Genomic DNA, 26325 nt, shown 5'->3' on the forward strand with positions numbered 1-26325 from the left:
CTTTTGTATATAGTGTTTGTATGTAGGGAATCTAATCGGATGGTGTGGTGGCCTAGAGGTGTCGCTCTCGCCTCACAATCAGGAGGCTGTGAGTTCGATCCTAGGTAGAGGCAGATATTTCTCTCTCTGGGCACACTGAGTATATATCTGCTGAAAAAAACTCCATACTGGCGACAGGAAGGGCATCCGGCCAGTAAACACTCAGCTCCATTCGGTTGCCCAGACTCCACCTCGCAAGGGATTATGGGGTCGTTAAAAGAAGACGATGATGATGTAGGGAATGTAATGTCGGCTTCGTGGTTCAGAAGTTCTCAAATTCACAAAGGATGAATTCTGTCAACAAGATGTCGGAGGGAGAAAATCTCACGTTGAGGAGTGAATCATTTCCAAAAGCACACAAACCATTATTTGTTTGTTTATTTATATTTCATTTATATATATATATATATTTCATGTTTCTAGGCTGCCCGTCTTCCTCAAGAAAGGGGTTCTTTTTTTCTTTTCCTTTTTTTCCCCCTTCATTTCTTTTTCTGAAATTGTCCAGTCAGGATGCCAGCCTGATAAAATTGAAAATATGGTCTCGTCATCAACAGAACTTATTGTATTGTTGCAGTTTTAACTTTAAAAGAAGAATAAAAACTGGTTTGGAAACAAAACATAAAAGCAAATCACAGCAACATGGACTGAATAATGTAAATTATACACCTGTCTTGAGGATCTCCTTTGGATTAATTGGAATAGCCTCAGGAAGAATCCAAAGTCACAATATAAAAATGACTTCACCTGAACTGGAATATTCATATACAAATAGCCCTTGACTTAACGACGATTCTTTTAGTAACCGAACTTACAACGGCACTGAAAAAAGTGACTTAGAAATATTTTTCACACTTAACAACCATTGCAAAATTCAGATGCGTGGCAACTGACACAGATTTATTTGTTTGTTTGTTTGTTTGTTTAATTTGTATACCGCCCTTCTCCCAGAAGGGACTCAGGGCGGTGAACAGCCAAAATTAAAAAAACATACAAATACAAAAGTTTAAGATAATTAAAAAGAATTAAATCACTAGCTTCCCAATTTAAAACCCCCAAATCCATAAAATTTAAAATCCCATTTAGGCTAGGCCAGCTTGATGGAATAAAAACGTCTTCAGGGCTTTACGGAAGGTCCGGAGGTCCGAGATCAATCGTATTCCAGGAGGCAGCTCATTCCAGAGGGCGGGTGCCCCCACAGAGAAGGCTCTCGCCCTGGGGGCCGCCAGCCGACATTGCCTGACCGACGGCACCCCGAGGAGGCCCTCTCTGTGAGAGCGTATTGGCCGGTGGGAGGTTATCGGTAGCAGCAGGCGGTCTCGCAAATACCCTGGCCCTAAGCCATGGAGCGCTTTAAAGATGAGAACCAACACCTTAAAGCGCGCCCGGAAGACCACCGGGAGCAAATGCAGCTCGCGCAGGAGAGGTGTTACGTGGTAGCGCCACGTCGCTCCCATAATCACCTGCGCGGCCGCATTCTGCACCAGCTGGAGCCTCCGGGTGCTCCTCAGGGGGAGCCCCATGTAGAGAGCGTTGCAGTAGTCCAGGCGTGACCAAGGCATGAGTGACTGTGCACAAGGAGTCCCGATCCAGAAAGGGGCGCAACTGGCGTCTCAGGCAAACCTGATAAAAAGCCCCCCTGGCCACGGCCGTCATATGCTCTTCTAAAGACAGCCGTGTGTCCAGGAGGACGCCCAAGTTGCGAGCCCCCTCTGTGGGGGTCAGTGACTCGCCCCCAATAGCCAGCGATGGCACCAGCTGGCTATACCGGGACGCCGGCATCCACATGACGGTTGCAAGCTGACAAGCAAAGTTCATGGGGAAGCCATGTTCCTAACTTAACAGCGGCAGCGATTCATTTAACAACATGGCAGGAAAGGTCGTAAAACGGGACAAAACGTACTTAAGAAATATCTCGCTTAACAACAGACATGTTGGGCTCAATTGTGATCGTAAGTCGAGGACTGCCTGTGCTACTCCTTATATCACCTACTCTTCACATTCTTCTCTTTATCAGCCTGTATGCCGTAATCTGGTTATCATGTCTCGGCTTACTCTATTTAGGAAGATCAGAGTTGCTCTTGGTTTACTCTGCAGAAATCTTGAATTGTCTCTAAACGTCACCACAATTATATTTCTATTTGTGATTCCTTTTTTGGAATATTGTTTAGCCTTCGTGCTTTGCTCCTTGGACAACCTATTTCCTCAAACATTGTAAGAACTCAAAAGAAGGTGTTACTCAATCTCATTGAAGCTCATCCTACAAGTCATCTTAAAGGTAAAGGTTCCCCTCGCACATACGTGCTAGTCGTCGTTCCCGACTCTAGGGGGCGGTGCTCATCTCCGTTTCAAAGCCAAAGAGCCAGCGCTGTCCAAAGATGTCTCCGTGGTCATGTGGCCGGCATGACTCAACGCCAAAGGCGCACAGAACGTGGTTACCTTCCCATCAAAGGGGGTCCCTATTTTGTCTACTTGCATTTTTTACCTGCTTTCGAACTGCTAGGTTGGCAGAAGCAGGGACAAGTCACGGGAGGTCACCCCGTTATGTGGCACCAGGGATTTGAACCGCTGAACTGCCGACCTTTCGATCGACAATCCCAGCATCTTAAGCCACTGAGCCACCGTGTCCCACATACAACTCCTCTTACTTCTCCCCAACAAGGTCCCAAGAAGCTTTCCTACACTGGATCTTTTCATCAAATGGCATGAACTTCTCCAGAAGAAGAATTCAATGTTTTTGTCCCAAAGCTGCTTTTCCAATTTACTTGGGTTTTTTTTTTTTTTTTTCCTTCTTGGAAAACATTTCGCTTCTCATCCAAGAAGCTTCTTCAGAACTTAGATGAGAAGCAAAACGTTTTCCAAGGGGAAATGGAAAGTCCAGCTGCCTTTTGGAAAAGCACTTTCGGTACAATCATCCCTGACCTGCATGATTGAGGATCTCCATAGACAAAATCTCAACTGCTTACCAGTAAGTGCTTCATCACTTTATCGCTTGGGACTTCTGGATATGGGCAGCCTTCTCCATCACAAAGTTTGCCTTCTTCAGAGTCCTGGAAATGAGACGAGGGAAGAGAAAATTGCAGATTGACGGAGTTGGAAGGGACCTTGTGGGTCATCTAGTCCAACCCCACCCTTCACCCAAGCAGGAGACCCTACACCATTTCTGACAGATGGCAGTCCAGTCTCTTCTTGGAAAGCCTCCAGGGATGAAGCTCCCACAACTTCCGAAGGCAACTTCTGTTCCACCTGTGGATTGTTCTCACAGTCAGAAAATTCCTGCTTATTTCCAGGCTGAATCTCTCCTTGATCCGTTTCCATTCATTATTCCTTGTCTGGCCTTCAGGTGTCAGCTTGATCCCCTCCTCTCTGTGGCAACCCCCCAAATATTGGAAGATGCTATCATGTCTCCCCTGGTCCTTCTCTTCACTAGACTAGCCATGCCCAGTTCCTGCAACTGTTCAGAATAGAATAGAATAGAATAGAATAGAATAGAATAGAATAGAATAGAATAGAATAGAATAGAATAGAATAGAATAGAATAGAATAGAAAATGTGGAGTGGAGTGGAGTGGAGTGGAGTGGAATGGAATGGAATGGAATGGAATGGAATGGAATGGAATAGAATAGAATAGAATAGAATAGAATAGAATAGAATAGAATAGAAAATGTGGAGTGGAGTGGAGTGGAGTGGAGTGGAGTGGAGTGGAGTGGAGTGGAATGGAATGGAATGGAATGGAATGGAATGGAATGGAATAGAATAGAATAGAATAGAATAGAATAGAATAGAAAATATGGAATGGAGTGGAGTGGAGTGAGTGGAATAGAATAGAATAGAATAGAATAGAATAGAATAGAATAGAATAGAATAGAATAGAATAGAATAGAATAGAATATGGAATGGAGTGGAGTGGAGTGAGTGGAATAGAATAGAATAGAATAGAATAGAATAGAATAGAATAGAATAGAATAGAATAGAATAGAATAGAATAGAATAGAATAACAGTCGGAAGGGACCTTGGAGGTCTTCTAGTCCAACCCACTACTTAGGCAGGAAACCCTACACCACTTCAGACAAATGGTTATCCAACATCTTTTTAAAAACTTCCAGTGTTGGAGCATTCACAACTTCTGAAACAACTTGTTTCACTTATTAATTCTTCTCACTGTCAAGAAATTCCTCCTTAGTTCTAAGTTGCTTCTCTCCTTGATGAGTTTCCACCTGTTGCTTCTTGCCCTACCTTCAGGTGCTTTGGAGAATAGCTTGACTCCCTCTTCTTTGGGGCAGCCCCTGAGATACTGGAAGACTGCTATCATGTCTCCCCTAGTCCTTCTTTTCATTAAACTAGCCATACCCAGTTCCTGCAACCATTCTTCAGATGTCTTAGTCTCTAGTTTTTAATCATCTCAGTTGCTCTTCTCTGCACTCTTTCTAGGACATCTTTTTTTAATAGTGTGGTGACCAAAATTAAAACAGTCAATTTTAGGCCTGTCTTCCCTGAGCTGGCAGCCACCCCAAGTATTGATCCATCCTCTTTGACTAGCTGGCTCCCTGGGGCGAAGATCATCAGTTTAATGCATCTGGAATGAGCGATATGGACAGGGGATCTAGGCTAGCGTTGATATACCTCAAGGTTTCCAGGGAACGCAATGTCTCGCTTGCCTCCAGGATACCAGCCGTGGGACCAGTGCTGAGTTCTTGTCAGTTGCACGCCGATAGAAAAAACGATGCAGAGGAAGACCAAGAGGGATCTTTCGTACACCATGATGTGGTCTTCAACCCCGCTATCTCTGCGGAATCTGGAAGGACGGGAGAAGAATGGAAATGTGGAAATATTTCTTGGCCGGGTTACCATAAGCATTCAAGTCTCAACCCAGTCCTGTTAAGACAACCACAATGATGGAGATAACGGCCAAGTTTTTCTTCTGTCCCTCAAGATCATCTCAAGATGTTGTGCTCCCTACAGCGGCATTCTTTGAGATGCAATTTTAAGGGTAGGCATGGCAATGTCTTCTACCCAACGGCCACCAAATTCTAGCATTTATTTCGGGTTCTTCCGGTGTTCAAAACTCTTTGGAAAAAAATAATAATTTTGATTTATATTTCTAATGCCTGTTTCTTGGGTTAGCTGGTAGATGTTCATAGTTTTAAATCTGTTTTCAAGCTATGTTTTAAAGCCATGTTTTAAATCTATGTTTTAAATCTATGTTTGGGGTTTAAAACTATGATTTAAACCCCAAACATAGTTGTGTGGTTTGAGGTTGAAAATGGACATGCTCAAATAAAGACTACCAAGAAGTAGTATTTTGCTCATATAAATCTACGTCATGAGATTAGAGTTTTTAAATTTTACAGCAACTATGGCAGATTGGAGGCCATAAAAGCCCTCCCACTTTATTCATTCATTTATTTATTGGTTCGATTTATATGCCGTCCTTCTCCGGAGACTCAGGGCGTCTTACAATGCGTTAAGCAATAGCCTTCATCCTTTTGTATATTTATACAAAGTCAGCTTATTGCCCCCACAATCCGGGTCCTCATTTTACCGACCTCGAAAGGATGGAAGGCTGAGTCAACCTTGAGCCGGTGAGATTTGAACTCGCAGTAATTGCAGGCAGCTGGCAGCTAAGTGCTACTTAACAGCACTTTAGTCCGCTGTGCCACCAAGGCTCTTTCGGAATTGTTAGTGGTAAGCAATGTTTAGATTTTATTTTATTTTTTACGTTTTATTTTCATTTATCAAATGTATATGGCTGCCTATCTTATGGACTCTGAGTAGCATATAACAATCTAGTAAAACACTAAAAATATACAATAGTCATCATCTAAAACTATAGAATTCTTTGTTGGCCAAGTGTGATTGGACACACAAGGAATTTGTGTGCCTGGTGGCGCAGTGGACTAAACTGCTGTTAAAGTAGCACTTAGCTGCCAGCTGCCTGCAATTACTGCAAGTTCAAATCTCACCAGGCTCAAGGTTGACTCAGCCTTCCATCCTTCCCAGGTAGGTAAAATAAGGACCCAGTTTGTAGGGGCAATAAGCTGACTTTGTATAAAAAAGAACACCGCTTGTGGGGGCCGAAAGCCCTACTAAGCAGGTATATACAAAAGTATGAAGGCTATTGCTTAAAAGCATTGTAAGCCGCCCTGAGTCTTTGGAGAAGGGCAGCACATAAATCGAACTAATAAATAATAAATAAATAAATTTGTCTTGGAATTTATTTATTTACATAACTATTTACACAATTATTACTAAACAGCATTAAAATCCATAAAAATATAACTAAAACAAGCAAGCAAAAAAACAACCAGAGGGGCATATTTATAAGGGATCCACCTCAGTAGGTATTGTCCTTGGTGCTCTCTGAGCTTGGCTGTTTTCTTGCAAACGTTTCATTACCCAAGTAGGGAACGTCATCAGTGCTAGAAGGAAGGGAGGTTTATATACAATAAATATATAAAACAGTTTATTGTTGAAGTCCTTGGAGGTTTCTTTGTGTCCTCAGGGTCACAAAGTGAGTGGTGCAAATGGTTTTTGTAGTCTGCCATTTTTCCTCTGGAAATCCATTCCAAATTTGGGATGAGCACCCTTGGAATGGTGTGGGAGTAGGAATGGATTTCCGGAGGAAAAAAATTGCAGACTACAGGAATCATTTGCACCATTCACTTTGTGACCCTGAGGACACCAAATAAACCTCCAAGTGACCTCAACGACCCTCTAAAAGGATGCAAATGACCAGCTGTCTGCAAGGAATATCAATCCTTCCATTCCCCGCCATCCTATCAGAGCTGAAGAAGCTTCTTGGATGAGAAGCGAAACGTCTTCAAAGAAAAACCAAGAAAGTCCCATTGTCTCCTGAAAAAAAGCACCTTTAATGCTGCTTTCTGGTTGTTTTCTTGCACCAGCATTTATAAGTTTGGGTGATGAAACGTCTGCAAGAAAACAGCCAAGCTCAGAGAGCACCAAGGACCCCATAGTCCTCCTCCTCCTCTTCCTCCAATCCCTTGTAGCATTGATGACGTTACCTAGTTGGGTCATGATATGTCTGCAAGAAAACAACCAAGCTCAGAGCACCAAGGAGCCCTCATTTCAACCCTGAGCTACAAATATTCTCCTTTATTGGTAGTAATCTATACTGCTGGCTCCACATCTTTCTTTCTTTCTTTCTTTCTTTCTTTCTTTCTTTCTTTCTTTCTTTCTTTCTTTCTTTCTTTCTTTCTTTCTTTCTTTCTTTCCTTCTTTCTTTCTTTCTTTCTTTCTTTCTTTCTTTTTCTTTCTTTCTTTTCTTTCTTTCCTTCCTCTCTCTCCCTCCCTCTTTTTCTTTCTTCTCTTTCTTCTTTTTCTTTCTTCTTTCTTCTTTCTTTCTCTTCTGCTCTCTCCCTTCCTCCCTCTCTTTTTCTTTCTTTCTTCTTTCTTCTTTCTTTTTTTTCTTTTTCTTCCTCCTTTCTTTCTCTTCCTTCCTTCTTTTCTTCCTTCCTTCCTCCTTCTCCTTCCTTCCTTCTTTCTTCTTTCTTCCTTTCTTCCTCCCTCCCTCTCCTCCCTCTTCTTTCTTCCTTCCTTCCTCTTCTTTCTTCCTTCCTTCTTCCTTTCTTCCTCCCTCCCTCCCTCTCTCCTCCCTCCCTCCCTCTCCTTCCTTCCTTCCTTCCTTCCTTCCTTCCTTTCCTTCATTCCTTCCTTCTCCCTCCCTTTCCTTCCTTCCTTCCTTCCTTCCTTCCTTCCTTCCTTCCTTCCTTCCTTCCTTCCTTCCTTCCTTCCTTCTCTTTTACAGCATCTGTTTTTGTTTTTATTGGATTTCTATACCGCCCTACTCCCGAAGGACTCAGGGCGGTGAACAGCCACAGAATAAAACACATAAATACAAAAATTTAAAACAGAATAAAAACGAATTAAATAATTTGGCTGAGACAAATTTAAAATACCCAATAATTTAAAAACAAATTAAAATTTACATTTAAAAGGGGGAAAGATTTAGGCCAGGCCAACTTGATGAAATAAGAAAGCCTACTGTTCACATTAGTTGTTTCTAGAGCCTAGCTGCCCCTAAGAAGGAACTCTCTCTTTTTTCCTTCAAAAAAACCGTTTGCCACACGCTTTGATTGTTTTCCTAGAGCTGGGCACCAGAGAGGAAACTTTAAACAACGCAAAGCAAAGAACGACCCCTGAAATTGAGCAAAGAATGATGAAAGAAAACAGGCACATTACTGCCTGCAACCCAATCCTGGTTTAACAGCAGATGTCAAATACCTTGCTTGTTTCAATCCTCCATGACCCAATTTGGCAAGGCTACACTGTGGCTGTCCATTTCACCTGTGCAACCAGGTTCGGCAGCCACCCACGGCTCACTGATTGGGGTGGGCAAAAAAAGAAAAAAAAAGCATCGTAATACAACCCAAGGAACTTTGCATCTTTGCCATCTGACATTGCCTGCAATTGCAATATATATACCTGCCCATCTGAACATGCAGTTTCGTATCCCTCCCTTAAATTGCTCAGAAGACGCAAACTTGTTAAGAGAAGCTTAGCAAAAAAAAAAAAAAAAAATCTGCTCACCTCCGATGGATTCTTAAGTCCTCCTCCTTCGTCCCGGAGATCTGACCGATGCTCACACCCTCCGCTGTGGATACTTATAGTCCCTTCCCGTGTGCCGGGCAAGTCATTGGTCACCCAATTTGACGTTAGCTGCATCTTAAAACTCCGTGGAAGGTCTTTTGAGTCTCTAGGATGCTTTGCTGAGGTTGTGCAATGCCGGGACTTTTTCGGCAGTCTGTCTTTGGACTTCTCTTGATCTTGCAAAGATTTAATGAAAAAGCCTTATAAAATATTTAGCATCAGTTGGTCTCAGCCAGCAAGTGGCTTAGATTAAGCTTTGCAAGCTAAGCAAGATTGGCTGTGGGGGAAATTTGGATGGGACAATAGCAAAAAGCTCTTAGACTTATATACCACTTCACGGTGCTTTCCAGAACTCTCTAAGCGGTTTACAGAGTCAGCCTCTTGCCCTTCCAACAATCTGGGTCCTCATTTTACCCACCTCGGAAGGATGGAAGGCTGAGTCAAACCTTGAGCCGGTCAGGATCGAACTGCTGGCAGGCAGCAGACTTAAGCTGCAATGCTCCACTCTAACCACTGTGCCACCATGGCTCTTGTTAGGGAATTCTACCATATAGGTAGTCCTCGACTTACAACAGTTCGTTCAAAGTTACAATGGCACTGGAAAAAGTTGACTTATTGTCGTTTTTCATACTCACGACCGTTCTGGCATTCCCGGATCAAAATTAGGACACTTGGCAATTGATTCAGGTTTACGACGGTTGCAGTGTCCCGCGATCATGTGATCCCCCTTTCGCGACCTTCTGACAAGCAAAGTCAGTGGGGAACCCAGATTCACTTAACAACCATGTGACTAACTTAACAACGGCAGTGATTCGCTTAACAGCTGGGGGAAGATAGGTTGTAAAATGAGGCAGAATTCACTTAACAAATGTCTCACTTAGCAACAGAAATTCTAGATAAGACAGAGATAGATGATAGATAAATAGATGGAGATGTTAGATTAGATAGAGATAGATAGATAGATAGATAGATAGATAGATAGATAGATAGATACATAGATAGATAAATAATAGGTAGATAGATAGATGAATGATATAGATGCATAGATACATAGAAAGAGAGAGATAGAGATAGATAGATAGATAGATAGATAGATAGATAGATAGATAGATAGATAGATGATAGATAGATAGATGATAGATAAATAGATAGATAGATAGATAGATAGATAGATAGATAGATAGATAGATAGATAGATAGATAGATTATGGATATAGATATGGATATGGATATGGATATGGGGATGGATGGATGGACAGACATACTGGTAGATGATAGAGAGATATCAATAGAAAGATATAATGATAGATAGATATAGTTAATGAGAGAGAGAGAGAGAGAGAGATGATGATAGAAACAGACAGACAGACAGACAGATATAGACAGAAATATAGACAAATGAGACAGACAGATTGATAGATTATAGATCGATCGATCGATCGATAGATATAATACAGTATATGTGGGTATATACATAATTTTGTATTTATTTGTCATGTTCATGTGTATATTGGAGGTGGTGACCCTTTGAGAGCTGTATGTAATGAAATTTCATTTTAATGTATGCCAATTAGTGTACATTTCAAAGTGACAATAAAGTTTTCTTTTCTTCTCTTTTCCTTTTCCTTTTCCTTTCCTTTCCATTCCATTCCATTCTAGATAGCTAGATGATAGGTAGGTAGGTAGGTAGGTAGGTAGATAGATAGATAGATAGATAGATAGATAGATAGATAGATAGATAGATAGATAGATAGATAGATAGATAGATATAGTAACTTGCAACATTTCTTCTGAAAAAAACAGAGATTGGGTGTTCTTTTAAGATTCCAGCTGTTTTTAAAATACATATACAAATGCATGTGGGCTCAGCAAGTGGGCATGCCACATAAGGCTGTTTTAGTTAAGATTCAAGCTCTAGTAATCATCATCCAGGAAAGCTAAAATCTTGATCTAATAGAGGTCGGGGCAACTGATTCTCTTTCAACGCTGTGATTCTAACTCCCTTCAGCTGCAGCCAACCTCCAAGTTGGACAGCATCTGGAACCCAGCAACATCTGGATTGTCTGTCGTTAGTGCTAGAAAAGCCCCTGGAAGAGAAGGAACTTCGGTGAACTGAAATTCACACATCAGTCTCAGAACTGCTTGTATCTTTGTTCAGTCTGACGCCACAAAATCTCTTTACAAACACGAACAGAGGCATTAATTGACCATTGGAAAGTGCGGACGGAGATCTCCCAAGAATCCAAAGTGATCAGGTGTATTTCTGAAGCTAGTTTCGGGTAACAGCCAGAGGTGGGATTCATATAATTGAACCTACCGGTTCTCCCAGCACCAAAAATGTGAGCGCAGTGGTGGAGTACATTTTTTTTTACTACCAGTTCTGTGGGCGTGGTCTGGTGTGGATTGGTGGGCGTGGCTTGGTGGGCATGGCAGGGGAAGGATACTGCAAAATCCCCATTTCACCCCACTCCTGGGGGAAGGATATTGCAAAATCCCCATTCTCACCCCACTCCAGGTGAACGATACTGCAAAATCCCCATTCCCACCACACTCCTGGGGGAAGGATACTGCAAAATCCCCATTCCCTTCTCACTCCAGCGGAAGGATACTACAAAATCCCCTGTCAGCACTTCAAGCTGCATTTACTCTAGTGCTGACATAAGAAGGAGAAGCGGAGGCGTCTGGAAGGGGACGTTTGACTTTTCATCTACTTATTTTCCCTGGAGATAATATCCCCTAGGAGATGGGATGGGAGGGGGGAAATTCCTTTGAGCTGGAGCAGTAGATTAGGGGTAGAGTGACTTGGAAGATGGCCAATGAGTGCAGGGGAGTGGGGAACGGAAAGGGAGGGTTTTGGGTCTGGAAATCAGTGTTGGCTGAGATGAAGTCGGAGTTAGAATATCGTGCTTAATAAATGGGAGTTTTTCTTCAAAGACTTTGTTTGAAATGCAATTTATTTGAGACGACCTCGAAACCTGACATCCCCATTCTCTCCCCACTCCTGGGAGAAGGATATTGCAAAATCCCCATTCCCTCCCCACTCTGGGGCCAGCCAGAGGTGGTATTTGCCGGTTCTCCGAACTGCTCAAAATTTCCGCTACCGGTTCTCCAGAACCTGTCAGAACCTTCTGGATTTCACCCCCGTGTGAGCGCTTTGCTTGTGCGCGCGCTTTCCGCGCATGCGCCCAGCCTCAAAAACATGCCTAAATAGGACAGCATAGAGCCGGAGCGGGTCCCCTGTGATTTCTACTACCGGCTCTCCCAAACCGGTGCGAACCGGCTGAATACCACCTCTGGTAACAGCAACAGATTAGAACTTCTTCCTGTTTTAATGACGATCAAAAGAGAGGGGGAAAAATAAAGTTTACAAAAACAGGAAGCATCATCTACTAGTCACCCTTTGCCTCCCTCTGCATGGAAACCTTGCAAATCTAATTTTAAGCAAGGCCACGGACTAATTTTATCCCGTCCAGTTTCTTCTGAAATTGTGTACTTAAAAAAAAAAAAAAGAAAGAAAGAAAAAAGCAAACACAGCTTAACCCAAACAAACGGTGTGTCGGGAGGTCGGATGCCAAGAAGCGCGTCATTTCTCCTGCCTCACGGTCCACGGTCTCATCAGCCCATCAGCCGAGGACTGGATGGAGAGGATAAACAAACATCAGCCAGGTGGACAAGGGGCCGTTTCATCTTGCAAAGGAAGCCGTAGCGGGCTAGAGCTAATTTAAGAAACATGTTTTGTGAAATCTGTCACTGAAGTTTTTGTCGCACATACACACACACAAAAATACACAACATTGGAGCTGGGATGGCCTTGATGGCGCTGATGGATGACCTCTGGTGGGAACGGGATAGGGCTGAGCATCCATCCTTGGTCTTCTTGACCTCTCAGGGGGGGTCTTCAGAAGTATTGGATGGGTTGAAGCATCCATCCTTGGTCTTCTTGTCTTATCAGGGGTCTTCGGGAACATCGGAGGGGGTGAGAGATCCATCGTTGGTCTTCTTGACCTCCCAGGGGTCTTCAGGAGAATGGGATAGGGTGGCACATCCATCTTTGATCTTCTTGACCTCCCAGAGGTCTTCAGGGACATGGGACAGGGTGGCACATCCATCCTTGGAGGTCTTTGGGGTCTTTGGAAGCATTGGATGGGGTGGAGCATCCATCCTTGGTCTTCTTGTCCTATCAGGGGTCTTCAGGAGCATAGGAGGGGTGAGAGATCCATCCTTAGTCTTCTTGATCTCCCATGGGTCTTCAGGAGCATGGGACAGGGTGGTCCATCCATCCTTGGAGGTCTTTGGGAGCATCGGATGAGGTGGAGCATCCATCCTTGGTCTTCTTGACCTCCCATGGGTCTTCAGGAGCATGGGACACGGTGGCGCACCCATCCTTGGAGGTCTTTGGGATCTTTGGGAGCATCGGATGGGGTGGTGCATCCATCCTTGGTCTTCTTGTCCTCTCAGGGGTCTTTGGGAGCATCAGATGGGGTGGAGCATCCATCCTTGGTCTTCATGACGTCCCAGGGGTCTTCAGGAGCATGGGACAGGGTGGTGCACCCATCCTTGGGGGTCTTTGGGATCTTTGGGAGCATCGGATGGGGTGGTGCATCCATCCTTGGTCTTCTTGTCCTCTCAGGGGTCTTCGGGAGCATCAGATGGGGTGGAGCATCCATCCTTGGTCTTCATGACGTCCCAGGGGTCTTCAGGAGCATGGGACAGGGTGGTGCACCCATCCTTGGGGGTCTTTGGGATCTTTGGGAGCATCGGATGGGGTTGTGCATCCATCCTTGGTCTTCTTGTCCTCTCAGGGGTCTTCGGGAGCATCAGATGGGGTGGAGCATCCATCCTTGGTCTTCATGACGTCCCAGGGGTCTTCAGGAGCATGGGACAGGGTGGTGCACCCATCCTTGGGGGTCTTTGGGATCTTTGGGAGCATCGGATGGGGTGGTGCATCCATCCTTGGTCTTCTTGTCCTCTCAGGGGTCTTCGGGAGCATCAGATGGGGTGGAGCATCCATCCTTGGTCTTCTTGACCTCCCATGGGTCTTCAGGAGCATGGGACAGGGTGGCGCACCCATCCTTGGGGGTCTTTGGGATCTTTGGGAGCATCGGATGGGGTGGTGCATCCATCCTTGGTCTTCTTGTCCTCTCAGGGGTCTTCGGGAGCATCAGATGGGGTGGAGCATCCATCCTTGGTCTTCTTGACCTCTCAGAGATCTTCAGAAGCATCGGATGTGGCATCCTTCTGGACCAGTTTGGGGAGTTGTGGGTGGGTGGCAGTATTCTGTAGGTTCGTTGGGCTGGATTGTGGTACTAAGCCAGGTCTTACCTGTAATGGGCGTCTCTAGGTTCATCCATCTCACACCTCTGTGGTGTGAGCTGCGCTAGCTTCCAGTTTCTTTTTGAGTGACGTTCAAGGTGCTAGTCCTCACCTTTAAAGCCCTGTATGGCACAGAGCCAGGTAATCCGCAGGACTGTCTTTCCCCTAAGGACACCCACCTGTCCTACTAGATCAGATAGGATGGGCACAATCCTGATTCCTTCTAAATATTGCCGTCAGTTAGGAGTTAGGAAGTGTGGCAGCTCCTGTCCTATGGAACTCTTCGCCTCATGAAGTTTGGCAGACCTCCCATCGTTTTAGCCTTCCGTTAAGAGCTCTGTATCTCAACCTCAGACTGCGAGTGATGCTGTGAATGTCCGGTCCAAGTGCTTAGATTGGCTCAAAGTCCTCCAGCCAGCTTTCATGCCTAAAATGGGACTAGAACTCACCGTCTCCCGGTCATTGGCCCAAAGTCACCCAGCTGGCTTTCATGCCTAAGGCAGGACTAGAACTCACCATCACCTGGCTCTTGGTTCACCCAGCTGGCTTTTATGCATAAGGTGGGATTTGAATTATCTCCTCGTCATTGGTCCAAAGTCACCCAGCTGGCTTTCATGCCTAAGGTGGGACTAGAACTCAGAGTCACCTGGTGATTGGCCCAGTTATCCAGGAACCTTTCATGTGTCTAGAACTCATTGTCTCCTGGTGATTGGCCCAAAGTCACCCAGCTGGCTTACATGCCTAAGGTGGGACTAGAACTCACTATCTCCTGGTGATTGGTCCAAAGTCATCCAACCGGTTTTCACGCCTAAGGTGGCACTAGAACTCAGAGTCACCTGGTGATTGGCCCAAAGTTATCCAGGAACCTTTCATGTGTCTAGAACTCATTGTCTCCTGGTGATTGGTCCAAAGTCACCCAGCTGGCTTTCATGCCTAAGGTGGGACTAGAACTCACTATCTCCTGGTGATTGGTCCAAAGTCATCCAACCGGTTTTCATGCCTAAGGTGGCACTAGAACTCAGAGTCGCCTGGTGATTGGCCCAAAGTTATCCAGGAACCTTTCATGTGTCTAGAACTCATTGTCTCCTGGTGATTGGTCCAAAGTCATCCAGCTGGCTTACATGCCTAAGGTAGGACTAGAACTCACTATCTCCTGGTGATTGGTCCAAAGTCATCCAACCGGTTTTCACGCCTAAGGTGGCACTAGAACTCAGAGTCGCCTGGTGATTGGCCCAAAGTTATCCAGGAATCTTTCATGGGACTAGAACTCATTGTCTTCTGGTGATTGGCCGAAAGTCACCCAGCTGGCTTACATGCCTGAGGTGGGACTAGAACTCACCGTCACCTGGTTTCTAGCCCGGTCCCTTCACCAGTAGACCAAACTGGCTCAATTGTGCCCGTGAAGCCAGTAGTTACCCATTGGCTTGGTCCCCAGTTATGTCTAAAACGTATCTAGGACTTTGTTTGTGTGTCTTCAAATAAGCCAAGATGTGCTAATTACGTTGGGCTATTTTGTCACCCCTCTGCCCAGGAAACAGGGCAAATGTTCCTTATCTAGCAATGATCAAACCAGCTTCCATTGGAAACCACATATGGGGAATGAAACATCCGCAGGGCTTCCAAATTCAAATGAATCCATCATCCAACTATTAAAGGGATGTCTTGATTTGAAGACGGAAACGAAAATATGGCCGCTAAGAGCATCCAGGCGTAATCTAGGGTTTGTTCCCTCCCCCCACGGATGTGTTTGACTCTTCCATCTAACTGTTGCGGCCCGTCAGCAGCCTGTGCAGTTAGTAGCTGATTCTGACAGCGAGGAGGCTGATGTGGTGCTGCGCCAGCAGCCTGTGCAGCTGGCGCTCGTGTCGGACAGTGAGGAGGCTGGAGAAGATGCGGTGCCAGAGGCGGAGATTCAGCCAGGGCCTTCAGAACCTCCAGAAGCTTCCATGGGTGAAGAGGAAGAAGAGGAGGAGCCTCTTCTCAATGCACGGGTGCGCAGAGCTGCCAAAAGGCAGGAATGGCTCCTCAGGAGGAGGTCTCCTCGAGAGTAAGGCTTGGGGCTAACTGGCCACTCCCTTAGCCTATTTAAGGAAGGATGATGACTGAGGCAATTTGCAGGAAACAACTTCGTTCAAATTCCTTCGCGTCTTGATTATAGAAAACGTTTGATTCGGCTCTTGTTTCTCGTCAGTTTTCCTGCAAATTGCTTCTGGGCATTCTGCCAACCACACAGTAAGTTTACGGTTATCTGATATAATGTGCCTCAGAATGGAGTTATTATTCTTTGGATTCTTGTCGGCTGTTAATGAAGTTAAATTAACAGCCCTTGTTCAGAAAAGACCGATTTAAACTGTACTTGTGTTCGAACAACTACTAAGAAAGCTCATTAGTAGTCCTTAATTAGTAAACTAAGGTTTGTACGGACTTTTGTGTGTGCTGCGTTCTTTGGAGTCCGTACCTGGGGCAGAACACTAACACAGGTAGTCCTGGACTTACAACCGTTCGTTTAGTGACCATTCACAGTTACGACGGCACAGACAAAAGTCGACTTAGGACCGTTTTTCACACTTACGACCATTGCCGCGTCCCCAGGGTCAAGTCATCCAAATTTGGACTCTGGGCAACTGCTTCATATTTATGACGGTCCCGGGGGAGTGGTGGGGGTGTCACGTGATCCCCTTTTGAGACCTTCGGACTGCGGGGAAGCCCGATTCACTGAAGAACTCCTTGCTAACGGACGTTCGCTTAACAACGGTGGCCAGAAATGGGGCAAAGTTCTCCAGCGTCTCGCTTAGCGACGGACAGTTTGGACTCGATGGTGGGTCGTGAAGTCGAGCGAGGATTAGGCGCCTGGCCTTATTTTGCACGGTGGTGGAAGAAAAGAACCAGCCCAGTTAAAAAATAAAAAGAAAAGCATTTACTTGGTCAACAAAAATAAATACAAGATATTAAGACATTTGGAATGAGGCAGCGAAGAATTACAATTACGGAGAGAAAACGGAAGGGAGGGAGAGACAGTTGGCGCGGACTGCCTTGGCGTAATCCTGGGGAGGTGGGGAGGGGGACACAAGAGACTTGGTTTTGGCACAAAGCTTGACCCCCCCCTCTGGTTAAGGCAGGTATGATGCCCCTCGGACTGCAAGCCCAACGAGAGAGAACGAAAGCGAGACAAAAGTGGCTATCTATGAGCCTACCGACACCACAATCTTGTTTATAATGTGTAGCTTTAGGATGGAGAGATGCGTGTGTGTGTGTATATAGGGTAGCCGGGATTCCACTAGTAAGTTGCTCCGACAAATATTTGTAGCTCAGGGTTGAAAACGAGGAGTCCTTGGGGCTCTCCGAGCTTGGCTGCCTTCTTTGGAGACGTTTCATGACCCAACTAGGTAGCATCATCAGTGCTAGAAGGGAGTGGGGTTTGTGGCGAGGAGGAGGAGGAGGAGGTGGCTGACTGTGGGTTCCTTGGTGCTGTCTAAGCTTGGTTGCATTCTTGCAGACGTTTTGTGACCCAACTAGGTAACATCATCAAGGCTAAAAAGGAGTGAGATTTGCTCCTTGATAGGGTTAATGGAACTTGGTAGGTGGAACTACCAACTCAGGCAAACAGTAAACAACAGCTTAATCAAGGATCTACCAAGAAGGAAACAACACTCCCATCGACGCTGATAGAGGAAGCCACTTCTATATAAACTAGCAGCAAACCACATCCCTCACTAGCACTGATGATGTTATCTAGTGGGGTCACGAAAGGCCTACAAGAAAACTATCCACTTCAGAGACCAGCAAGGACTCCTAATTTGCTCTAGCTTTCAGCAAGAACGTAAGGGGGGGACCTTCCTGTAGCAGGATCTTCCCATCCACGTCCCACACCTGATGGACCATGAGAATCTTATTTTTTTAAGGAGCCATTTCCGTGGTCTAGTAAGATCAGCCCTGGTTCTCGAGACTGGCATGAACTTCCAGATGCTTCGGCTAGTGAAGAGCGAGAAGGTCTAGGACAGTGATGACTAACCTTTTTGCCGCCGTGTGCCAAAAGCGGGGGCGGTATGGGGGGGTCATGCGTGCGTGTGTCCACACCCATAATTCAATGCCCCCCTGTGCCCCCCACACACTTTTGGCATGTGATGGCAAAAAGATTACCGGTGGGCCTGGTAGGCTTGTTTTTTCACCCTCCCCAGGCTCCAGGGACTTTCTTGGAGCCTGGGGAGGGCGAAAACGGCCTCCCTCACCCCTGCCCGGAAGCCCTCCGGAGGCCGGAAACGGCCCATTTCCTGACTTCCAGTAGGCCCACAAGGCCCAAAAATCAGCTGGAGCTGAGCTAGGGCAATGCTCACGTGCCCGCAGATATGGCTCAATGTGCCACCTGTGGCACACATGCCATAGGTTCGCCATCACGGGTCTAGGATCTCCCAAACTTGATCATCTCCTGAAGGGGTTCTTCAACGTCTCAGATTCAGAAGCTCCTCTCCAGCTGGCATCTCACCGTTGAGATGGGCCACATCTGGAAGGCACAAAACCCAGGAAGGATGTTAGGTGTCCCCATCACCCATGGGAGCACCTAAAGACCTGATCCTTCCCTCTGCTTGAAAGGCACCCAGCCCACGTCACGAATGTGGTGGCTGGAAGAGTCACATGGGGCAGCTGAACTCCCAGCCATGTGTAGCCCGTGAGGGGGGTCTTAGATGTCTCTTTAGCGTCCTTCTTTTGGATGATCTTCCTTTTTCTGCCATGAAGAGACTAGGTGGGTGGAAGAAGGAAAAAAGAAGGAAGCCAAAATCTTCCATCTTGACGTCCCTCAAGGCTGATGGGCGTTTTCCTCAAGCTTGAGTGTCGTCATCCTGAAAGCAACTTTCAGATGGGTGGACTTCAACTCCCAGAATTCTCCAACCAGTATCTGTGCGTTTCCTGCTTGAGCAGGGATTGGCCTAGAAGACCTTCGAGGATCCTTCCCACTCTTCATATTCTGACTTCAACTCCCAGAATTCCCCCGACAGTGTCATTTGAGATGTACCAGCCCACAAGGGGGATTCCTTCTACTTAATTACCCTGTTTCCCAGAAAATAAGACCTAGCTGCAAAATAAGCCCTAGCATGATTTTTTTCAGGAGGCTCGTAATATAAGCCCTACTCCCAAAATAAGCCCCAGTTAAGATTGTCAGCCAGATGGATGCATTTAGTACCGTATTTCCCCCAAAATAAGACCTAACCAGAAAATAAGCCCTAGTGCGTCTTTTGGAGCAAAAATTAATATAAGACCCGGTCTTATTTTTGGGGAAACACAGTGTCAGCACTTCAAGCTGCATTTACTCTAGTGCTGACATAAGAAGGAGAAGCAGAGGCGTCTGGAAAGGGACGTTTGACTTTTCACCTACTTCTTTTCCGTGGAGATAATATCCCCTAGGAGATGGGATGGGAGGGGGGAAATTCCTTTGAGCTGGAGCAGTAGATTAGGGGTAGAGTGACTTGGAAGATGGCCAATGAGTGCAGGGGAGTGGGGAACGGAAAGGGAGGGTTTTGGGTCTGGAAGTCAGTGTTGGCTACGATGGAGTCGGAGTTAGAATGTCGTGCTTAATAAATGGGAGTTTTTCTTCAAAGACTTTGTTTGAAATGCAATTTATTTGAGACGACCTCGAAACCTGACACACAGTACTTTTGTGATCCGTTAGGATCAGCCCTTCCGGCTCGGGAATTCTGGGAGTTGAAGTCCACCCATCTTCAAAGTTGCCAGGGTTGAGAAATACTTAGGACCCAGCTGGACTCGTTGAAATATAAATCGCCACTAGAGGGCGATGTAGAGATTCAAGCCAATTGACTCTTTGGTGCCCCTGCTGGTCACTCTGGATCATTGCAAGCACAGACATGCCCGATTTTTACTGTCTACTAACTTCACCGAATGCAAGCCGCATGTCATGCACGGAGGCATCAGAGGAAGAACGGGGATGCAGCTGGAGTTGGGCAAGAGAAAAATTAAGACAATGAGGAAAATGAGTTGAGGATATGCCGAGCAGTGTGCGCCTGTGTTTGAGGGGGAAAAAAGACCAAAAAAAAGAGGCTTTGGATGTATTTTTTTTGACAGAGGGGTGAGGAGAGAAAAAAAGAGGAATTATGGGTAAAGTGATAGAAACTTAACTATTTTTTTCCCCATTGTGTTGGGGGCTGTTCTTGAAAGAGAATGACGAGAAGGCAGATGAAGGAACGCAGAAGACCGAGATGACTCATTCCTGAACGGATGCTGGTTAGATGACGAGAGAATGAATGGAACGCATGGGGTGGGGGGAGAAACAATAAAAGGATGAACAAAATCATGGGAGAAAAGAGTTCTTTGGGCGGGAACTTCCTCGTTACCCGTCCGTAGCCTCCAAAAATTTATTTCCTCCTAAGTTAACGGTCCTTGGACAAATCCTAGGAGTTGCAACGGATAGTATGCTTCTAACAAGAGAGGGAGAAAGGAAAAAGGAGAGGGGGGGAAAAAAGGGGAATTTCAACTCTAGGTTGGGATGGGTAGGACGGACCAACTCCAAAATCTATTGGAGTTCTGAGCCACCACTTGCAAGAAGGAACAAATCACGATGGTTAAGATCCACCAATGAAGATACCTTTGGTCTTCAGGTAAGGTTGAGGCCCCTGCTTCCTACTTTGTTATCATGCCAGTGGTATGACCTTGGTATGTTGATCTCGGGTTTCATCTCTCAGTAGATGGAAGACCTAACTCTATGTAGATCATGAGAAGACACAAAGTTGGGCTGCATGTTCCTTCAGCACCTGAAGATCTTTTCCAGGCACGTAGGTCCATGGGAGAAGACATCCTAAGGTGGGTCAACGAGAAGGACAAGGGATCGCCTCCCCCTTCTCTCCATCCAGAGATGGAGCCCACAAGGCAAGGACTTCCCGAACGCACATCTATCCCCGTAAAAAGAGAATTTTGAGGTCCATTGTTGACCTCAAAAGTGGTGGTTGGCCTAATGCGCTCAGTCGGTGTTCCAATAAATTTATTTATTTCGGATCAAGGGGGTGGGGGCAAAGGACCGTTTCAAAGCCTTGGTAGTACAGTGGTCTAAGGCACCCTGTTATTAAGCTGGTTATTAAGACCAGCTGCCTGCAATTACTGCGGGTTCGAATCTCGCCAAGGCTCATGGTTGACTCAGCCTTCTATCCTTTCTAAGGTAGGTAAATTGAGGACCCAGTTTGTGGGGGCAATAAGCTGACTTTGTATAAATATACAAAAGGATGAAGGCTATTGCTTAACGCATTGTAAGCCACCCTGAGTCTCCGGAGAAGGGCGGCATATAAATCAAATTAAAAAAAAAAATCATTTTTGGGCAGGGGTGACGGTGGATTTTTGGTGAGATTATATTTCGAGGACTTCGTCTCGCCTCTTTTGACAGATTTCAGTGCGACACTGCAGTGTTTGGCTGGCTGTTTTACTTAATATTCCTATTATGCCACTTTTAAAGACTTTTCTTTTTTGATGAGTTATCTTCAGTGAAGTTTTTAAATTAGACGAGCGTACCCTTGTAAACGCAGAAAGCTGTGGTCCCAAAGTAAGAAACGGGGCGAATGAAGAGATAGGAAGATGGGGGGGGGATGTTTTTTTTAAAACATTCCTGTGTTTGACTTCCATCTCTCCCTCATTTTTCCACTCTCAACAGGACTCTGCTTGCTTTTCCATTTTTAGTGAAAACAAACCCAATTTTTACAGCATGACTCACTTGTGCAAAGTAAAGAGAGAGAGAGGCCAGCTGACCCCAGCCGTCTAAGAGAAGAAAGTGAAGAGAAAAGCCAAAAGCAGGTTTCCAAAACGGAATCCAGAAATTTTGGGAAGCTGCAATCCTAGGATATTTGGAACAATCCACGTTAAGGCGGTTAACTCTAGAAGAATTTTAGCTAAACTTCTGGAAACCGGGATCTTTCTAAAAAAGAGAGAAGGAGCTGCGAGCCCAAATAGAAGAGAAAAATCATCATCATCATCAAAACTCTTTCGGTAAAGTTTAAATAGCTGCAATTTTGGGGGATGTTTCTGCTCCTGATGGGAAGGATAAGGAGATGGAAGTCAACCAGGATAAAGGTAAAGGTTCCCCTCGCACATATGTGCTAGTTGTTCCTGACTCTAGGGGGCGTTGCTAATCTCCATTTCAAAGCCGAAGAGCCAGCACTGTCCAAAGACGTCTCCGTGGCCATGTGGCCTGGATGACTCAACGCTAAAGGCGCACAGAACGCTGTTCCCTTCCCACCAAAGGTGGTCCCTGTTTTTCTACTTGCATTTTTTACATGCTTTCGAACTGCTAGGTTGGTAGAAGCTGAGACAAGTCACGGGAGCTCACCCCGTTCCGTGGCCCTAGGGATTTGAACCGCTGAACTGCCGACCTTTCAATCGACAAGCTCAGCGTCTTAGCCACTGAGCCACCACGTCCCTTAGGTCTCTGGTAAGTGTATGCTTGGCCAAAGCTGGGACAAGTAACGGGAGCTCACTCCTTTATGCGGCACCAGGGACTCGAACCGCTGAACTGCCGACCTTTCGATCGACAAGCTCAGCGTCTTAGCCACTGAGCCACCGCATCAACCAGGATACATCGGTCTAATCTGGAACTAAGGAGAAATTTCCTGACAGGGAGGACAATCAACCAGTGGATTCTGGCTTATCTCCAGAAGTCGTGGATGTTTCAACACTGGAGATTTTTAACAAGAGACTGGGCAACGATTTGTCTGAAACGGGTATTGGGTCTCCTGCCTAAGCAGGGGGTTGGACTAGAAGACCTCCAAGGTCCCTTCCATCTCTTTTCTTCTGTTATTATATTTCATTCATTACATTCTCATGCCGCTGATCTCTCCTACAAGGTGATGCTGGGCATATTACAAACTATATGTATATCATTCACCCCGCTTACAGTAGTGGTCAAAATTGTGGAAACCTTTTGGGAAAAGTGTATTTTTGAGGTTTGTTTGTTTGTTTGTTTGTTTGTTTGTTTATTTATTTATTTATTTATTTATTTAATTTCTATACCGCCTTTCTCCCGTAGGACTCAAGGCGGTGTACAGTCAAGAAAAATATAGACACACAAACATCATAAAATTGCTAATTAAAATTATTACTTAGTTTGGTCAATTAAATAAAACCCAGAATTAGATAACATTTAAAAAATCATTCACATGTTCATATGTTTAGCCCCGCCTGTTGGAACATCAGGGTCTTGAGGGCACGGCGGAAAGCACGGAGATCAGGTTTGATGGCTAATAACACCACTTTTTTGGGGGGGGGAGTTTCAAGATAATCTTATTCCACTGCTGGAATGGCCTGGGAAGAGCCCAGACTAGGGGTCGGCAACCTTAAACACTCAAAGAGCCACAAAGCCCCCATTCAATTCTGGAGCCAACTGGAAGTCCAGTTCCCACATCGTCGTCTCCTCCGAGCGCGGCGTCCTTTGCTGACCAGAAGACCAGTTCCCCCACCATAGAGTCTCCTCCTAGCGCAGCATCCTTTTCCCTCTAGCTGCCCTTGACACTGCGTTCTTGTATTTGTCAGCTGGGCTCCCATTCTGAGACTTACGGTAGACTGATCTGACTCTTATCTCTGAACTACTGCGCATGTCCACATTCCTTCACTGTTCTCTCTTTCTTTGTTCGTCTGCCAGAACTTCTGCCGGCAAGGCAGGAACGCTGCCAAGATGTAATTAATAGCTAGTAAGATCCTTTTTTTTTTTACTTCTTTATAATAAAATGTGTTTTGTTAGAATGTATCTCGGGTTTTATTTTCTTTAAAAGTATACTCCAAGGAAAAGCCACAGTCCGTCTCTAATTAGCGGAATGGGACTAAATGCCACCAACCAAACCGAAAGCCCTATCAATTGTGAAGCCAACCAGCAACAGGGAGCCGCAGCAGAGGGATGAAAGAGCCACATGCGGCTCCAGAGCCGCAGGTTGCTGACCCCTGGCCCAGACCAATAACCCAATTGAAAATCTATGGAGCTGACTCAAGAAACTTGTTAGTCAGAAGCGACCCAGCAATAAATTGAAGCAATCCTTCAATCTTGGTTTCACGTTATAAACAGCTGCAGAACTAAAAGACTTGGTTCACTCCATGGAAAGATGGTGTAAGGCCATAATTCATGCAGTATTAATTGACACGGGGATAATTTTTGTATATCTCATTTTTTTTTTACGGTGATCATCTTTGTGTATCTCATTTTTCCCTTTTCTTTATACTGTAACTGCTCTTCTAATAGCAAAATCCTTCCTAAAAGTGATTGCGTTACATTCTTGATTAAATTATCTTTCCATTGATATATAATTTTATGGTACTGCTCCAAAAAAAAATAAAAATAAAAATGGTGTTATTAGCTAGTTTTAGAAAAATACACTTTTCTCAAAAGGTTTCCACAATTTTGGCCACTACTGTATTATAAATTCATATGTATGGCAATTTCCAGATATGGGGATTTTGAACTGCCAGAATTCCTTATTATTCTAGGTTTTCTAATATCAGTTCAGGAACATCCAGTCTGAATTCCAAAGAGCAAGGAAGGTTTCCTCGCTTTTAACTACTTATGGTGAAGAGGTTTTGGGAAGGGATGCAAAAGAAGGAGAACATTCTTTCTCGTCCACCAAAATCTCCGCTAAATATTCTTTTTTAAAAGAAAAACAAAAAAAAACTCTGTAAAACAGGGGTTTCCAAACTTGGCAACTTTAAGACTTGTGCACTTCAACTCCCAGAGTTCCTCAGCCAATTTTAAGACTTGTGGACTTCAACTCCCAGAGTTCCTCAGCCAATTTTAAGACTTGTGGACTTCAACTCCCAGAGTTCCTCAGCCAATTTTAAGACTTGTGGACTTCAACTCCCAGAGTTCCTCAGCCAATTTTAAGACTTGTGGACTTCAACTCCCAGAGTTCCTCAGCCAATTTTAAGACTTGTGGACTTCAACTCCCAGAGTTCCTCAGCCAATTTTAAGACTTGTGGACTTCAACTCCCAGAGTTCCTCAGCCAATTTTAAGACTTGTGGACTTCAACTCCCAGAGTTCCTCAGCCAATTTTAAGACTTGTGGACTTCAACTCCCAGAGTTCCTCAGCCAATTTTAAGACTTGTGGACTTCAACTCCCAGAGTTCCTCAGCCAATTTTAAGACTTGTGGACTTCAACTCCCAGAGTTCCTCAGCCAATTTTAAGACTTGTGGACTTCAACTCCCAGAGTTCCTCAGCCAATTTTAAGACTTGTGGACTTCAACTCCCAGAGTTCCTCAGCCAACTTTAAGACTTGTGGACTTCAACTCCCAGAGTTCCTCAGGCAGCTGGCTGAGGAACTCTGGGAGTTGAAGTCCACAAGTCTTAAAAGTTGCCAAGTTTGAAGACCCCTGCTGTAAAATAACAAAACTCCAAGGGATTTCCCAGGGAACGGAGGAGAAAGAAAAAACTTTTTTTTAAAAAAAACATTATTGGTTGTGCCACTCCTTTTCTTTTCGAAGAAACCGCTGATAGGAAGAAATCTCATTTTGGTTTTTAAAAAGCTTTACTCCCTCAAGAAGGGGAAAAAAAAAAAGAGATTTACAAAACAAAACAAAACAAAAAAACCGAAACAAAACCAGCCTGCATAAACTCTCCACGACAGAGGTGTGATTTTCTTTTTTTTTTTTTTTTGACAATATTAATCCAAATATCACACTATTTAATTCCCCAATAAAACATTGGAAAAAGAAAGTGCCTACAATCTTCTTTTATCTAACACTTTTTTTTTTTTTTTGCTACATATAAAATCTCAAGCTAATTAATAGCAATCTTATGGTACCAACCCTTCTAGAACAGTTAAGATTATATACACATTTGGGGGGGGGGAAGGGTGCGGGGCGATAGGGATATTAACAAACAGAATATTACAAAGTATTAAAGAAGGCAAGGCTTTTTCTGTCTTCCGGCGGGATCGGCTTCACTTGAAGTTGGCGTAATCTGAAAAGGCATCTATATATTCCTGGACTACCTTGTAGCAGAATTCGTACTGTTCCTAAGGGATTAGACAGAAGAGAAACGGGAGGTGAGTGACGGAACAAATCAGGGATTTCCCCCCCCAGAGGTAGTATTCAGCCGGTTCTGGCAAACTGGTAGCGCCGATCGCGGATGGGCCTGCCCATCAGCCCCGGCTTCAAGTCGTGCTATTTAGGCACGATTTCGAGGCCGGGCGTGTGCGCGGAAGATGCATGAGCAAGCAAAGCACATGTGTGGAAGGCCGGGTGCATGCACAGACGAACTGGTGGTAAAGATAAGTGAAACCCCCCCCCCCCCAAAAAAAAGATCTTCGGAGAAACTTGGGAACTTCCCAGAATTCCGGGGAAATTCACGCACAGAGAAGTCACCTACTTAAGTGACTATGTGCTTAGAGCTCAGAG

The 26325-nt window shown here is 45.0% G+C and overlaps 2 protein-coding genes across 20 annotated transcripts in view; both read right to left on the reverse strand.

Moving 5' to 3' along the window:
- Positions 1-516: 516 nt before the first annotated feature.
- Positions 517-9568, reverse strand: LOC117656956 (progonadoliberin-2). Of its 2 annotated transcripts, XM_034405123.3 has the most exons (4): positions 8585-9568; positions 4661-4832; positions 3003-3086; positions 517-557 (listed from the first exon to the last, which is right to left on the reverse strand). In XM_034405123.3, the coding sequence occupies exons 2-4, from the start codon at positions 4796-4798 to the stop codon at positions 519-521; spliced, it is 261 nt and encodes an 86-aa protein (XP_034261014.2). In that variant the 5' UTR covers positions 4799-4832; positions 8585-9568; the 3' UTR covers positions 517-518. The 2 variants fall into 2 exon arrangements, with proteins under 2 accessions (XP_034261014.2, XP_034261012.2); XM_034405121.2 differs by lacking the exon at positions 8585-9568 and having other exon boundaries at positions 4661-5049.
- A 15867-nt stretch (positions 9569-25435) lies between these two features.
- PTPRA (protein tyrosine phosphatase receptor type A) overlaps positions 25436-26325 on the reverse strand; it is a 132161-nt gene continuing 131271 nt past the window's right edge. For all 18 annotated transcript variants that reach the window (XM_087874826.1, XM_060687185.2, XM_087874828.1 and 15 more), the window contains one exon: positions 25436-25943. In XM_087874826.1, the coding sequence (XP_087730952.1) occupies positions 25869-25943 (75 nt within the window). In that variant the 3' untranslated portion in view covers positions 25436-25868. The remainder of the gene's footprint in view (positions 25944-26325) is intronic.

This window comes from Pantherophis guttatus, chromosome 8 (assembly GCF_059756535.1).
Source record: "Pantherophis guttatus breed Tessera chromosome 8, ASM5975653v1, whole genome shotgun sequence".
NCBI lineage: Eukaryota > Metazoa > Chordata > Lepidosauria > Squamata > Colubridae > Pantherophis > Pantherophis guttatus.